We start from the raw sequence: 17,189 nt of genomic DNA, 5'->3' as shown, positions 1-17,189 counted from the left end.
AGTTTATCCTGATTGTAAATGTGTGTGCAAGGTATCTGCTGCATATGTACTGGGGAACGACACACACATCAAACAAAAACACCTGCTCACCATTTATTAAAACCTTGCAGATGTTCATTAGAGTCGAATAGATCCTAATGTATTATTATCTTGATAAAGAGTGTCTTCTTTTAGGAAAGGTGCTAATCTGTGCTCCTCACATTTCTTTGCTTATGAAAAGCCAGTTGACTCAAGCAGCCACAACCCAGAGGACCCCCCACTGTTCACTAGTTAACTCTTTCCCAGATTGTAGACAAACTGCCAGGAGGAAACCTAAGTCTCTAAAGTAGGGTCATAACCTGTATAAGGACAAGGAGTGCTCTGAGTATCCAACAAAAGCTCTGAATTTTCTCAGCAGCAAAGTGCAAGATGCATATACAACATGCTGCCTACAGTTTCAAGGTATTTACAAGACCTGCTGAAACAAGTTAAGAACCCTTGATTTAAGATGGCATGTAGCAAACCCAAACCGGCACATTGCCTTCTGCACTTAGTCAAAATCACCCTTGAAAACCCTTAAATTGCTGTGAAAGAATAGTATGCCTGGTTTACACATTCTCAAATCTCAGTAATGTATAATATGTAAAAAGAGCAAATATGATATACTTTTACAGTGTTTTTAATTACAGGAATAAAAAAAGAAGAGCATAAAGGTGCTGAACTCCTACAGTTGAATATGAAAAGGTTAAATACACATATGATGCAGCTCCACTCCATAAACTTGACGTGCAGTGGCAACTCGAGAAGGAGCTGCTGGCTGGGCTTCTGCTGCCTGCAGTGCCAGCACTGGAGACAGGGAGATTGAAATAAAATGCATTCCCTCCTAAGTGTCAAGGGCGTCCATCTTGCCTCTTTCAGTCTTTCCTTCAAAATGCATGTTTTTTAAAAAATAGACAATATTCATCTAAAATGAAAATATCCCATAAGTCACCATGATTCCTTATATGCTTTCTTTTTTTAATTTCTAAATAATGTCTTGTGCTTTTATATTTCACTTAACAATTTAAAAAATCAACTTTTTGGACGTGCACTTTCACTCATAAATCATCACCTTGAATAAACACACACACACACACACACACACACACACAGAATGAGATTTGATTGTGTAATGGAAAAGTGAAGTTTAATTGTTCTGACCTGGAGTTTTGTGATTTGCAAATTTATTTTACTACATTGAGTCGGTAATAAGTGGGCTTTTCTTCTTAATGTGCTTTTCTTTTCTTTTTGTATGTGTTCTCTTGCTGTCTCTCTCCCCTGGCACCTCTTCTTGCAGCTGTGTAATGGGGGCTCCGTCACTGAGCTTGTCAAAGGTCTACTCAGGTGTGGCCAGCGGCTGGATGAAGCAGTGATCTCATACATCTTATATGGGGCCCTCTTGGTAAGGACGTCCATCAAGCTGGGGGCAGAGGGGACAATTTGTCATTGGTTGTCTCCCCATTGCATATTAACAAGGCGAAACTGCCCTATAATATGCAAGGTGTATAACAGGGAGGTGTAGCCATATGTGGACTTTGATTAGATTTTTAATAGTAGGGTAACTGTTTAAAAATAACCATGCAAATTTTCCTTTTCTCTTTCCTGTTGTTTGGTGGCGGTGGGACACCATGCAGGGCCTTCAGCATTTGCACAATAACCGAATCATCCACCGTGATGTCAAGGGGAATAATATTCTTCTGACAACAGGAGGAGGAGTTAAGCTTGTTGACTTTGGTAATGACTACTTGTCGTTTGTTTTCTTGATGTGTGCGGTTTAGCCAAAGGCAACAATTTATTGCAGTCTCAGAAGACTGGGGCCTGTCTTCTACGCCATAGGCTGAGGGCCTTTCCAGTCGCACACAGGCTGGAGAATGGGGGGTGGTTCACCAGATGGATCACCCTAGGAGATGCTGTTTGTTAATCTATTTTCAGCTTTAGAAGCAATTTTTTTAAAAGAGAATATAAAAGTGTTTCAAAAGAAGAATTCGAGGGAAAAACTTTGGTTTTCTGGGAAGGATTTCACATCTCAGGGCAATTGTCTATAATTTACATTTTGTCTATTCTTCTTTGCATATGAAAAGAGAAAGCAGTTTGGTCTTTCAAATGATTTTCTCTAGCCTTAGGCATACTTATTCCCAGTGAGCAGAAGGTAAAATGGTCCTTTGGGTCTGAAAGCTAACATCCCTTTCAGTTGTGATTGTTGCTGTTACATGTGAGGCTGGTTGAACTGGAAACATTAACAGGAAATGGAAGTGTGAAAGGAAACGCAGAGCAGTAGCCAGAGAACTATTAAATATCTGCTTGTGACGCTCCTGTGTTGGTAGTCACAAACCAGCAAACCATTTGGTTTTCCTTTTTAAGTTTATCGAATGGTTTAGTCTTCTAAACAGGTTCAACAACAATTAGTACCTCAGCATGATTGTTATAAATAATGAGAAACCATTTACAGAAACACTTTTTAAAATGTTCTTTATCATTGTCAGTGTAGTAGGAGAAAAGATTGATGATTTTGAATATTCATTGTTTTATTGGTAAGAAAGAATTCAGTGTTAAAACGTATCAGTGAATCATTTGCTCAGAACAAATTACTCAAAAATAAATGAAATTACGCTAAGTATATTGGTCTATTTACTAAAAAGCAAAGAAAAATTGCAGAGGGTTTAAATAGAGTTTAAAGAGCCCTCTTTGGCTTCCTAATAAAGAATAAGGAATGCAAGCAGTTAGCATAACAACTACCCTGAAAAAACAACCCATGGTCCTTGGCAAATCTATGCCTAATGTTTTTAAAGGTATGTTTTTTGCTGATGAGCATATGTATTCAGATTTCTAAGTTCTTATCAACAGCATTAGTGGCCACCATTGTTATTCTCTTAAGGGCTGCATTAGATTTTGCTTGGTATAAAAGAATACTTTATATTTGTAAAATACTTTACAATTTATAAATCATTTTCACAGTTCCATTTTTTAAAAAATTTACTTATTTTATTTATTTTTGACTGCACTGGGTCTTTGTTGCTGTGCGCAGGCTTTTTCTAGTTGCAGCGAGCGGGGGCTACTCTCCGTTGCGGTGCACGGGCTTCTCATTGTGGTGGCTTCTCTTTTGGAGCACAGGCTCTAGGTGCATGGGCTTTGGTAGTTGTGGCTCGCGGGCTCAGTAGTTGTGGCTCACGGGCTCTAGAGCGCAGGCTCAGTAGTTGTGGCGCATGGGCTTAGTTGCTCCGCGGCATGTGGGATGTTCCCGGACCAGGGCTCGAACCCGTGTTCCCTGTATTGGCAGGCGGATTCTTATCCACTGCACCCCCAGGGAAGCCCCCACAGTTGTTCTCTTATTTGGTATTTAAGAAGAACTCTTTGTGTTAGGTGTGATGAGTAGCATTATCCCCAATTTGAAGGTAAGAAAACTGAGGTTCAGAGTGAGGTTGTCTGCTTGAGGTCATACAGTTAGGAAAAGATGTAATTGAGATGGGAAACAGGTCTTCTGACTCCTAATCCAGTGTACCTTTACATCCATTATGGCATAAAGAAGAGAGCTGGCTTAAGACTATGACAAAGTACATTGGAATTATATTAAAATTCAGGTCCTCAACATTGAGCCCTAGATAATAATATTATTAGTCAATTTCTTTTTGCATTTGACAAATGTATTTTTCATGTCAGGTTTCCAGCCTTCTAGGTAAGATAAGGCACTGAAAACTTTTTACGTCTACACTGATGCTCTGTTATAGATAATACATGCCAATTTTCTTCCTTCATTAAATGAAGCACCATTTTAAGAAAGATATCACCTGAAATATTTTGGAAATATAGTAGGAAGGTATTTTGGGTTGATCCTAGTTCTTGATGCTTTCTTTTGATTCCAGTTTTGCAGCAGTATGGTAGAAATGCTCGATTTAGATAGATACATGCTCCCACACAACGGTTGGCAAACTACAGCCTGTGAACTGAATCTGACCTGCCTCCTGTTTTTGTACAGCCTGTGAACTAAGAATGGTTTTTACATTTTTAAATGGTTGGGAAAAAATCAAAAGAAAAATATTTTATGACCGTGAAAACTATGCATCCATAAATGAATTTTTGTGGAAACACAGCTACACTCATTTGCTTCTGTGTTGTCTATGCTGCTTTTCCATTACAATGGCAGAGTTGAGTAGCTGTGACAGAGCCTTAGGCTCACAAAGCCTAAGATATTTACTGTCTGACCCTTTATGGAAGAAGTTTGCCAGCCCCTGGTCTAGCATCATCTTCTGCTCACTGCTGAATTGTGACACCCTTTTCTTATAGGCGTCTCAGCTCAACTCACCAGTACACATCTGCGGAGAAACACATCTGTCGGCACCCCATTCTGGATGGCCCCTGAGGTAAGCAGAGGGCAACTGTTTCTTTGTATTTGCTGAGAGCCTTGGTACTATGCCTTTTTATGGGAAGGTCACACACTTCACTTTCAGGAAGAAGAAAATCCTTTATCCTCATTGAACTGTGAGGGTTCTGGTTTGGTGAGTGATAATGATAACAAACCAGAACTTAATTTCAGAAAATCGGGATTAAGTCACAGCTGGCCCACGGAATACCTTCATGCAGTTAGAAAAAGGTGCCCCCTCCAGAAGATGCAGCCCTCTACAAGGGTCCTGGCTTGACAAGTTCATCCAGCCATTGTGTAAATTAGAAAAAGTCACCTTCCCTGGATAGATGCAGCCCCAGTGACACATGGCTTGGTGAAGAGACAGATTTCACCTCCAGCTGGCTTACAGAACTATATGCCATAGTCCTGGTTGTTTTTTTGTTACCAGATACATAGTAACTTCTCTTGTGTACTTTTTTGGCTCTGTAGTAAAACCTGGGATTTCGCCCTAATTTAGTACTGGCATTACCACAGAATCCTCTATGAAATGACACATATAGAAGTTTGGGGAATCTTCGGGCTAGATACCGCATACCCTGAAACAGAGGCACTGTATAGCTTTGCTTGTCAGGTCAGCATTTTAATTCCACAGCACTCTGGCCTGAGAGCAGCTCTCTTGGATCAAGCAAATGGGTTCTTTTAATAAGAGAACTCGGCAATCATCTCCTTAGAGGTCTTTCCATCTCCGTTCTGTCCCTGGGCTTTCCTTCTTCTGTGTGATTGCCAAGGTGGTCTCCTAACACAGTAATCGGCTTACACCAATATGCTCAAATTTATTCTATCTCAATGGCCTTCTCTTTCATACTTGGATAATGGACAGACCCATTTTAGAGAAAAAGAAAATCCCTGCAGATTCCAGTGTTTACTTAAATCTTAAATTGATTTTAAAAACGATGAAACTAGACATACACTTATCTAGTCATTTATATTTGTAATGCTATAAAACCAAAAGGGAAAAAAATGTATTATGAAAAAACTACAAAGCCAGCAGTGTTCAAGTAAACAGCTTTAATTTAATGAGACAAATGACATTGTTTTGTGAAACTCAGTTGTCCTTTGCAATATGAATATGTTTCAGAGCATGATGGCATGGATTATTTTGAGTTATTTTGTCAACCTTACTACCGCATACCATGTGGTGACCCAGTTCTCACCACTTTACTCAGCGAGAGTGATCTCTTTGTTTAAACAGCATCTCCTTTGGCCTCTAACTGGCACATCTCTGTTGGCTTAGTGCCGGCTTAATAATAAACATAAATATGGGCACTGAAATTGTGTGTCAATTAGCCATCCAGATGATCTGGAACATGTTTTTACTGCAACTTCTCCCATTTTATTATTATTAATAAACTATCATTGAAACGAAAGCAAAAACATAAAAATTTTCATAGGGACCTCATGAACCCCACCTTGAGAAACACTGTAGGACAAAGTCAAGATTCCTTTGAATGGGGAACAAAGCCTTTCATATTCCAGCTTCTGTACTGTCCAGCCTCATTTCAGGTTACTTTTCCCCAATATACTTGTTTTTAATGCCTCAACAGAAGTGAACAACAGGTAATTCTCCAAATCTATCCTTATGTGTCATTCCTTTAAACCTTTCCATATTTTGTTACATCATCTGGGATGGCCCTCAGAACTCTGGAACATTCCTCCTCAATCTTCAAGTCTCAGCGCAAATGCAACTCCCCTAGGAAACCTTCTCTCATCCTTGCCCAACTGAGGTTCTTTTCCCTGAGTTTCCACTGCAGCCTTTACACCCTCCATTAGCAAACCATGACCATTGTATTGTATTGGGTTGGCCAAAAGGTTTGTTCGGTTTTTTCCTTAAGATGGCTCTAGTAACACTTAGTTGTCTTTAACTTCATTCAAAACAATTTTGTTGGATTGTATTGTGACAGCTGTCATACCAGTGTGCATTTTAAAAAAACTTATCAAAATTGGTGAATTTTTGTGTAGCCATTTTAATATTGAAGATGGAAGAAAAAACACAACACTTTTGGCATATTATGCTTTATCATTTCAAGAAAGGTAAAAACGCAACTGATATGCAAAACAAAGATGTGTGCAGTGTATGAAGAAGGTGCTGTGACTGATTGAATGTGTCAAAAGTGGTTTGCAAAGTTTCGTGATGGAGATTTCTCACTGGACAATGCTCCACAGTCGGGTAGACCAGTTGAAGTTGACAGCGATCAAATTGAGACATTAATTGAGAACGACCAATGTTATACCACACAGGCGATAACTGACATACTCAAAATATCCAAATCAAGCGCTGAAAATCATTTGTACCAGCTTGGCTATGTTCATCGCTTTGATGTTTGGGTTCCACATAAGTTAAACAAAAAAAAACCTTCTTGACTGTATTTCCGTGTGCGATTCTCTACTTAAACATAATGAAAACATTCCATTTTTAAAACAAATTGTGACAGATGATGAAAAGTGGATACTGTACAATAACATAGAATGGAAGAGATTGTGGGTCAAGTGAAATGAACCACCACCAACCACACCAAAGGCCGGTCTTCATCTATAGAAGGTGATGTTTGTATATGGTGGGATTGGAAGGGAGTCCTCTATTATGAGCTTCTTCTGGAAAACCAAATGATTAATTCCAGCAAGTACTGCTCTCAGTTAGACCAACTGAAAGCAGCACTTCAGTGAAAAGCATCCAGAATTAGTCAAGAGAAAACACATAATCTTCCATCAGCATAACACAAGACCGCATGTTTCACTGATGACCAGGCAAAAACCATTACAGCTTGGCTGGGAAGTTTTGATTCATCCGCCATATTCACCAGATATTGCACCTTCAGATTTCCATTTATTTTGGTCTTTACAAAATTCTCTTAATGGAAAAAATTTAAATTCCCTGGAAGACTGTAAAGGGCACCTGGAAGAATTCTTTGTTCAAAAAGATAAAAAGTTTTGGGAAGATGGAATGATGAATTTGCCTGAAAAATGGCAGAAAGTAGTGGAATAAAGCATTGAATACGTTGTTCAATAAAGTTCTTGGTGAAAATGAAAAATGTATCTTTTATTTTTACTTAAAAACCAAAGGCACTTTTTGGCCAACCCAATTGTTGTTGGTAAGCAGGTCTCCCAACTGGACTGTAAACTCTGGCAGGGACTTGGGATGCCCAGCTCTCAGTGTAGCGCTTGATACAGGCTAGATGCTCAATAAGCATCTGTTGGATGAATGAATACATTGGTAAAAAAGTCAAAGGAGAAGATGAATTTGGAGGGTAGTTTGAGGAGGGCTTTAAAACTATTGGTATTCACAAATTTCTCTGTAGAGTTTGATTAATTTATTATTAAAGGAAAGCATAACTGAGGCCACTCAACTAATATTTAGTGTGACATAACTCAGAAGATGGTGTTCCCGTTACAATCCGCGGCAAGTTGGTGTTCTCAGAACCACAAAATACAAATAAGAGAAACCTGCTCTTGGTTTTGTACATTTCTCATGAGGTGTTTGTGACTTTTCAGTTTCAGCTGGGTTGAAGAAAATATGTGGAGTGTTTCTATTTACGGGCAGTTTAGTGGTCCATGGTGAGCTTCTGTTGCCCAGATTGCCTGAAACTGGTTCCCTTCTCATCAGGGAAAAGCCAGTGTTGCATCTTGCCTGCTGTAGTGGATAAATTGAGCAGTAGGCAGATTATGGGGCGGAGACCTTGACAGTGCCTCTCAGCAGTAAGTGCCCAGTTGCTCTGTGTATGACTCAGATTCTCTCAGGATATGTGCTTGCATCCAAGATGCTTTGGGACCAGGCTGCAGTTCTGGAGACTCAGTCCTACACAAACCTCACATTTTTATTTTTCAAATGGAGAATTACTCTTTCCAACAAAGAGTCTTTTAAGAGTGTCCACAGGAATAATCTTCCATTTGTCAGTTCAATTCAACAAACTTAAAAAACAAATTTTTATCTTACTGAAGTATAGCTGATTTACAATGTTGTGTTAATTTCTGCTATATAGCAGTGATTCAGTTATATATATACACACACACACATATATATATATATATATATTCTTTTTCACATTCCTTTCCATTATGGTTTATCACAGGATACTGAACACAGTTCTCTCTGCTATACAGTACGTCCTTGTTGTATATCCATTCTATATATAATAGTTTGCATCTGCTAATCCCAAACTCCCAATTCATCCCTCCCTCATCCCTTCTCCCCCTTGGCAACCACAAGTCTGTTCTCTATGTCTGTGAGTCTGTTTTTGTTTCGGAGATTAGTTCATTTGTGTCACATTTTAGATTCCATATATAAGTGATAACATATGGTATTTGTCTTTCTCTGTCTGACTGACTTTGCTTAGTATGATAATCTCTGGGTCCATCCATGTTGCTGCAAATGGCGTTATTTCATTATTTTTTATGGCTAAGTAGCATTCCATTCAACAAACGTTTATACTCTCTTCCGTGAGCCAGGCTTTGGGTCAAGACGAGTCCTTGAAAGTATAATCAGTAGTGGTTCAAATGGACATTGTCTTTGTATGGTGGCCTGCATAGTATATTGATCCTAATATGCTTTCACTTCTTGTGTGAATAAGTGGTATTTAGATTAAATATGACAGCAATGTGTGCAATGCCAATGCCAGTGGAATAAAACCATTGCATGCCACCAGTGCTTTTATTTTGAAAACGCGGCAGAATGATCCTTGATCCTATTTTATTTTTGAGAAATTGAACCAAATTATTCTTTTCCCATTTGTATTTCCATTTTGATTTCACCAGCCTAACTACAATATTTAATTCAAATAGGCTAGCTTCAAACCAGGTAGCTAATGGAATGTGACCAGACCACCGTCAAACTTTGACACGCAGTCCAAACAGCAGTTCACCGGAGCAGCTTGAAGCTGCATCATGAACTGACTATCATATTCACAGCACTCTCCACTTACTTCCTCTTGACATCTCATGTGGACACTCATAAAATTGAAAGATGCTGGGTAAAAACAGTATCAACTCAGCAGTGTAGGAGAAGAAAAATTTTAGGGGGTGCGCCTAGTGTGATAGTACTTTGAAACAATGCTACTGGGGAAATATTGGCTGGCATAGTAAGAGTTAATCTAAAAGTCAAGGTCAGTACAGTTTTTTTTACCAACTGAGTACGTCAGTAGCATACTATGACTCGGGAAGATGATCTTAAGAGGGAAAGAAAGATGCTCAACATAGAAACTGTATTTAACAGATTACCCTGAGCAAAATGACTTCAGCAATAGGAAATGAAATTTCTCCTGTGAGTACAGAGGTAGGTGGTTCCAGACTTTGTTGATTCAGCAGCTCAGTAAAGCCATCAGAAACCCAGGTTCTTAGATTTCCCTGGCTGTGACTGCTGCAAGTTGCATGGCTTCATTGTTACGGACAGACCTGGAGGCAGTTAGGACAACATCGTCTGTGAGTGTCTGAGGGGCAGCAGGGGCTCCAGTATTCTAGCAGCCACCAGTGAAAGCGCCCGTGGTACAGTCCAACAGACACCCCCTTTATTCCCTTAGAGCTGCCCTTGGCCAGCCAAGAAGTTAAAGTGGGTTCTCCTCCTGTCCTGGGATCAAAGCCTTGGCCACTCCATACTAGTTTCCTAGGGCTGCCATACAAAGTAGCTCAAACTGGGTGGTTTAAAACAACAGAAATTTATTATCTCACGGTTCTGGAGGCTAGAAGTCCAAAAGCAAGGTGTTAGCAGGGCATGCTCCCTTTGAAGCCTCTAGGATCATTCCTTGCCTCTTCCTAGCTTCTGGTGGTTTGCTGGCAATCTTTGGCGTTCTTTGGCTAGCAGCTCCGTATCGCTAATATCTGCCTTTGTAATCACATTGCGTTCTCCCTGTTTGTCTGTCTTCACGTGGCCATCATGTTGTAAGGACACCAGTCATATTGGATTAGGGGCCCACCTACTTCAGTATGACCTCACCTTAACTAATTACATCTGCAACGACCCTGTTTCCAAATAATTTCACATTCTGAGGTCCTGGGGGCTAGCACCTTAACATATCTTTTTTTTTTTTTTGGAGGACACGATTCAACCTATAACAACCCTCCAAATACTTAACATCCCTTCTCTGTAGTAAATAATTCTGATTTCCAAGGTAATCAGTCAGTCATTTGCAACCTACAGGTCTACATGTTACAGGCGCTAGCTTAGTTGGAGAGCTCAGCTTTGCCTATCTGCACACACACACACACACACACACACACACACACACTGATCTCTCTCAGCCTAAGGTGTTTGAGGCAAACACAGTTCTTTCTGGATGTGCTAGAATGTACCACATGTTCTTCTGGACATACCATAACAAACGGTCTTCTCACGTGAGCCCTCAGTACCTTGAGAATTTTGTGCTGTCCTACCTGCTCTCTGGCCAAGCATCTTTGGATTATCTCCTGAGATGTTTGGCTCAGGTCACTTCCCTCAACCTTCTGTTAACATTGAGCCTGTGGTCTCCCTCCCTGCCTGTGACATTGGCTTGTATCTCAGACATATATATATGTTAACACAGTCCTCCCTTTACCCATGTTTATTGCCTCTTTTCTCCTTCCCTCTCTCCTGATAGCCAGTTTCTTATAAGGATAGAATAATAACATCCCACATCTGCATAGAACTTTTAGAAATATTTGTAGTCTCTGTTAAAATAACGCCTTACAGTTAGCTGGGATGCACTGGTGTGACCACGCTGATTGTTAAAATATTGAAATACTTCTGTTCTAGATGGTAAGTGGCTGCCATCCAGAACCTCTTGAGTGCTCCTTGACCACGAGAGGTGCCTGTCTCTTCCCTTGGGACACCCAGATTTTCTAATGGTCCAGCAACTCCAGGGGGTAATGTCTGGCGAGAAGGGGACCTCAAGGACCAGCTTCAGTGCCATGTGCAGCTGATTGTCAGATAGTTTGAATATTCCACCTACTAAGCAAGTATACAGTGGGAAGGAAACTTTCACTTACTGGGGACTCACCCATTAATGCGCTGGGACTGGGATGGATGCTTTTTTTCTTTTTTTTTTAACTAAGTACCTAACATGTGTCAGATACTATATGCCCAGTAAGTCATTTAGTTTTCTTTTTTTAAATATTTATTTATTTAATATATTTATTTTTGGCTGCATTGGGTCTTCGTTGCTGTGCGCGGGCTTTTCTCTAGTTGAGGTGAGCGGGGGCTACTCTTGGTTGCGGTGCACAGACTTCTCATTGCAGTGGCTTCTCTTGTTGTGGAGCACGGGATCTAGGCGCGCGGGCTTCAGTAGTTGTGGCTCGAGGGCTCTGGAGCACAGGCTTAGTAGTTGCGGCGCACGGGCTTAGTTGCTCTGCGGCACGTGGGATCTTCCTGGACCAGGGCTCAAACCCGTGTCCCCTGCATTGGATTCTTAACCAGTGTGCCACCAGGGAAGCCCCGGGTGCTTTTTTAATACATTATTTTATTTCATTCTCACAACAGCTCTCCAGAGTAGATATTATTTTCTTCATTTTACCACTGAGGAAAATGAGGCTCAAAGAGGGGTAGGAGGTATTGTGCCCAAATTCACGTATCTGGTAAATACTGGAGCTGTTTGGCTTTTCAGAGAGCATGGGAATCCAAGTTACATTTTACAGGTGAAGAAACTAAGGCAGGGAGAGGATACTATTCATGCTAGTTCAGAGCAGACGGGACCCAGAATTCAGGTTTCCTAGCCCACCAGCCTTGTATTCTTTTGCTTCAGTGTGTTCATATGGGATGTACAGTGTGGAAAGTGTGTGCTGAGTCAGCTCCTACAACAAAGCCGTGCAGAGATGGAGTGGTGGTGGAGACACATCATTTTAAAAGACATACATGAAGGACCTATTACGTGTAATGTATAGGTTGACTAAACTTTGCTATCCCACCAATGAGAGAAGCAGCCTATATATTAAGGATCCCGTTTACTTGGAATCTTCCTAAAATAGCCAAAGGTCTGTTTCTGTATTAGAAAGCAGACTTGTGGATAAAATAAATATTTGCTTCTTTAAAAAAATTTTTTTTTCATTTTTGCTTCCATCTGCTAATTGTTGCAAACAAGAGCTAATCAGCTGAGTGGAGAAACAGATGTGCTGTGACGGCTCCAAAAATGGGTCTCTCTCACCCTGGCGAAGGGTTGACTGGGGACGGTTGCCATAACAACTGGCTTACACCAATGCAGAAATATCGCAGGCTTTTTGCAACCACTCTTGCCTTCGTCAATTATGCCATTCTTAGCTAAATGATACAATAATGCTGTTTCCTTTGGCACTGCCAGGAACAGAAATGACAAAAGAGATATTTTTTGTTGAGGGGCTGAGAAAGCCATAAACCACTACAGAGCTGAAATATTATTGTTGTCATTATTACCATTTTGTTCCCTAAGCTCTAGCTAATGGGTTTGGTACCTAATAAGAATTAATAGCATCTGTTGAGTGCTTACTATGTGCCAGGCACTAAGTGCTTTGTATGAATTAATTCATTTGTAATCCTTACAATAACCCCATAAAGTTACTGCTATTACTAGTCCAATGTTTTAGAGAAAGGAAGTAAGTCACAGAAAGTACTGTTCTTGTCCTTGGACAGGTTGTTAGGTGATGCCACCAGGATTTTAACCCAGGTATTTAGCTCCAAAATCCTCCCTCTTAGCCACTATACTAGAGCAAACCATTTAATTGCAATCACCAGTGTACCAGATAAGAAAGATATCTTTCTTTTCCAATTTAAAAATTATTTTAGATAAAAATTATACTTTCTAATATGTTGAGGAAAGTGCAATATTTCAACATGACACTAGAAACCAATGTAATTAATGCCCAAGGGAAGGATCTGGAAAAATAAAATAACAAAGTTCTTCAGAATAGAATTTAGGAGATTTGGATTTTAAATAGTTACAGCTCTGCCACTCATTTTAAAAAAGCGATTGTGGTTCAGTTATTTTAATATGGCTTCACGTTTGGTAGAAGAGATAAGAGTACAAATTTTGGAGTCAGATACACCTGGGAGCAAGTCATAGATAGCCTGCTTACCACCTGATCACTGACCAACAGCGTCAGAGGACAAAATGAAACGATGTACTGAAAGTGCTTGCTGCAGTACCCAGCATAGTAAGTGCTTTAAAAATGGTGGTGCCTGTTGCCTGAGCCCAACCCTCCCTATCCTGTTCTCATCTGGAAGGAGACTGGCCTGGGTAGTCTCTGCCTCCTAGGTCCCTTCTGTGTTTCAGAGAACATTTATGGTTTCCAGGGGGAAAAGCCTCTTCCAGCTCTCACATTCCGTGCCTCTGGTATTAGTCAGATAAGGAAGGTGGGATCTCTCCAAGATCTCAATAAGGGTGAAGCAATGGCAATGGCGAGACCTTTAGGGTCTGATTTTACCTGACTCTGTTCTAAAAGGCTGAGGATTCTTGGGATCCCATCTGTGAGGAATGTAGGCTTTGGTTGCTCAACAGGTTCAACTGAGGGGTTTAGAATCTTGGATCCTTGGCTGAAAGACCTGTGTGTCTTCCCCCAAGACATTCACCCCTGAGATTCTGTAGCCATTTGTGTTACCTGGTTCCCTCCAGATTCCTGTGTCAGTCTCTAAGAAGCGGGGATTCCCTCCCTTCTCATTCTGGGGCTGACCCTGCCTGCATTCCCAGAGTGCTTCTGCCTTCAAGGGGCCTGGAGCACAATGCAGGCACCTGGGGCTCCGGCGGGTAAAGGGCCCAGGGCAAGGGCAGAGTGACTGGTGCAGCCCCGGATTGTACCCTCAGCTTCAGCGATAGCTCCCCTCTCAGCTGGAGCTCTGTGGGGTTGAGTCATATGTCATCTGTCAGTGTGGAGGTAGGGGGCTGGCCCTGGAGGTGACAGTGACTTGTTGGTACCCTCCTCCTGGCGGGTCTAAATATAGGACCCCATCTGAGGCCTCAGCTCCCAGATGTGCAGAAGCACGTGAGCCCAGAGCAGAGGACTCATATCCCCCCTTCCCCGTCCTGCCTTCTGCTCAGTGCTAAGATGTTTCAAAGTAATAGCCTCTGTGAGCATTTGGAACTTTCCAGACTGTCCTCCCACCCCTCTCTGCAGAGGTGAGAAGGGCAAGACACCTGCTGTTTCCCCTTATTCATCCACCGAAGAGGAAGAACTGTTCCTGCAGGGGCAGAAGTGTTTGCTGAAGAAACATCAGAGCCCACCTCTGCTCTTCCTGAGCTCTGAGTTTCAAATCACCTGGTGGCTACCCTCTGGTCAGTGCTTCCACTGCCCCGCCCCGGGCATAGGGGCTCAGCCCCAAGAAAGGGAAAGGGAGTTCACGGCTAGGCCACCGCTGCATCGGCTCCTCTGTCCGACGGTCCTTGAGCTGTCGGAGGAAAGAAAAGGGAGGCGGGCAGTCAGCATTAGGAATGGGACCCAGAGGAGCCTTGGGGTGGAGATGAAGCAGGAGCAGGTAGGGGTGTGCAGTCTTATATTTATGGTGCTCTATTATGGCCCAGCTTTTCCCCACACCTTCTTTAAACGGTTAAAGGAAATCACTCTGGTGGGAATGTGTGACATTCCCAAGGGCATTCTGGTTTGCCTGGTGACATCAGCCTGGGAGAGGACAGAACCCAGAGACTACGTGCAGATAAAGGGGTATGCCCGTGTGGGAGCATTCAGATATTCTGTTTGATTTGCTTCCCTTCCTGTTTTTCAGATGTACTGTGGAGGAGAACCAGCCACCGCCCCCCGCATTAGTTTCTTGTCACGGGCTTATGCTTTAGTTCCGTTACCTACTAGCTGTATGACTTTGAGAAATTTCTTAGCCCATCTGAATCTGTTTTCTCACCTGGGGTAAGAATACCTGACTTAACAGCTGTAAAATGAACTGAATTATAGAACTCCTACTCATTCTTTCCTTAACTGAACTCTGGTAGAATTGGAGCACTAGCTGACAAAGGAAAGGGGCAGCGGAAGGGAAAGCGAGGGGACAGGGGAAGTGAGAGGCGGCAGGAACTCCATCTGCTTAAATGGAGGGCGTGCTTACACACTCAGAGTATGGTGTGGCTATGGCTTATGGAGCACGAAATCCCTTTGGCAATGGCTCAACATTCTGTGTACTATAATAATCCCCAGGAGATGCTTCCCTCATGCGGGAACCATGGAGTTTGCTCCTGGTTTGGCCAAGAACCAGCTCTGTGACTCTGGACAGGTCAGCTCTCCCCCAGCACCTTAGTTTCTTCCTCTGTGAAATAGGGAGGTTGACTTAATGAATCCTAGGATCCCTTCCAGCATCCATCTCTGATGTGGGGAAGCTGCTGGAGCCGGGGAGGGTGGTGGGATGATCCTGGGTCTCTAAGCAAATGTGTTCCTTTGGAGCCGTTGAGTACTAAGGACACATACAAAAATTTGGGGTTGCTGATTTACCTTTCACAGGGGAGTTCTGTGATACTGGCCCTGAGTTTGAGAGCAGGGCTTACCATATAGTTAAGTATAAGTGATATGTTCCCAGGGCTTTGGGGAATTTAAGTGCAAAAATCAGTGTGTATGCTGGCCTCAAACCCAGAACAGTCCCCCTCTGCCCTCCACCAGCCATGGTGGGAAGTGGTGTTGTGTATGCGTGTTCTGTGTCTTTTTATTTTTTTAATTAATTAATTAATTTATTTATTTTTGTCTGTGTTGGGTCTTCGTTGCTGCGCGCGGGCTTTCTCTAGTTGCGGTGCACGGGCTTCTCACTGTAGTGGCTTCTCTTGTGGTGGAGCACGGGCTCTAGGCGCACGGGCTTCAGTAGTTGTGGCTCGTGGGCTCTAGAGCACAGGCTCAGTAGTTGTGGCGCAGGGGCTTAGTTGCTCCGCGGCATGTGGGATCTTCCCGGACCAGGAATCGGACCCATGTCCCGTGCATTGGCAGGCGGATTCTTAACCACTGCGCCACCAGGGATGCCCTGAGTGTTTTTAATTTGAACTTTGTTTTATTTTTCTAAAGGCATAAGCTGAATGTTACAATCCTGAGAAAAGACTTGTAGAACATCATATTTTAATTAGACCTTTCTGAATTTCATAAGAACAGTATAATTTAAATTATTTCTGGCAGTTTCTTAGCGTACAAAGTATAGATTCAGTTCTAGTCTTGAGTTTTATGAATGAACTAAAAAAAAAAAGAGAGAAATAAAACCCCCCATAAATTTCAGTTCTTCTAGTCCACATCCTCTTAGCAAAAAAACTCAAATCTCAAATGTATCCTCCCTCAAAGTTATATTCCATCCAAGGGGAAGAGATTTCATGTGCTTGTTCAGTATCTCAGCTTGTAACACTTTTAAGATGTTTGTATGTAAAACTGATGAATAATATTTGCCACTGGAATATTTATAACTGCAATTTACAATTCCAGGGAAATTCCATTTTAGAAATCTTTATGATCAATAACATTTATTAATTATGCTGTGTGAATTATGTAAGCAAAATTAAGAATCCTATTTGCCTTACTACCTCTCAGCCTATCTTATTTGCCAGTCTGTTGGCTGTATTTTGGGGCTCAAGGTCAGCCAAAGATTAATAGCTTTAGGTTTATTTGCTTTGCCTCTTTGTGAGCTGAAATTTAGCTCTTGAGATAACAGCATTTTGCCTCTGTACTTGAGTGAAATTTTAATCGTGACCTTTGGTTATAATTTTGGATCACATGATCAATTCTAGTAAGATGAGAAATCGGATCATATAAAGCAAACCTAATTGCATTTTTAATGACATTTAAAAATATTAGTGGAAAAATGAAATAGTCTGAATAACACCTGTTGTTTTTTAAGTTTGGTAAATCATTTTTTTATAAGAGCAAAACATTTTTCCTT

The 17,189-nt window shown here is 41.5% G+C and overlaps 1 protein-coding gene across 1 annotated transcript in view; it reads left to right on the top strand.

The window, feature by feature from the left end:
• MYO3B (myosin IIIB) overlaps positions 1–17,189 on the top strand; it is a 428,930-nt gene that overhangs the window by 50,495 nt on the left and 361,246 nt on the right. Inside the window, exons 4-6 of the mRNA XM_032638633.1 lie at positions 1,316–1,420; positions 1,653–1,752; positions 4,300–4,376. Coding sequence (XP_032494524.1) covers positions 1,316–1,420; positions 1,653–1,752; positions 4,300–4,376 — 282 coding nt within the window. The remainder of the gene's footprint in view (positions 1–1,315; positions 1,421–1,652; positions 1,753–4,299; positions 4,377–17,189) is intronic.

This window comes from Phocoena sinus, chromosome 7 (genome assembly GCF_008692025.1).
Source record: "Phocoena sinus isolate mPhoSin1 chromosome 7, mPhoSin1.pri, whole genome shotgun sequence".
Classification (NCBI taxonomy): Eukaryota; Metazoa; Chordata; class Mammalia; order Artiodactyla; family Phocoenidae; genus Phocoena; species Phocoena sinus.
The sequence above is the reverse complement of the archived record's forward strand: the minus strand, read 5'-3'. Positions and strand labels throughout refer to the sequence as shown.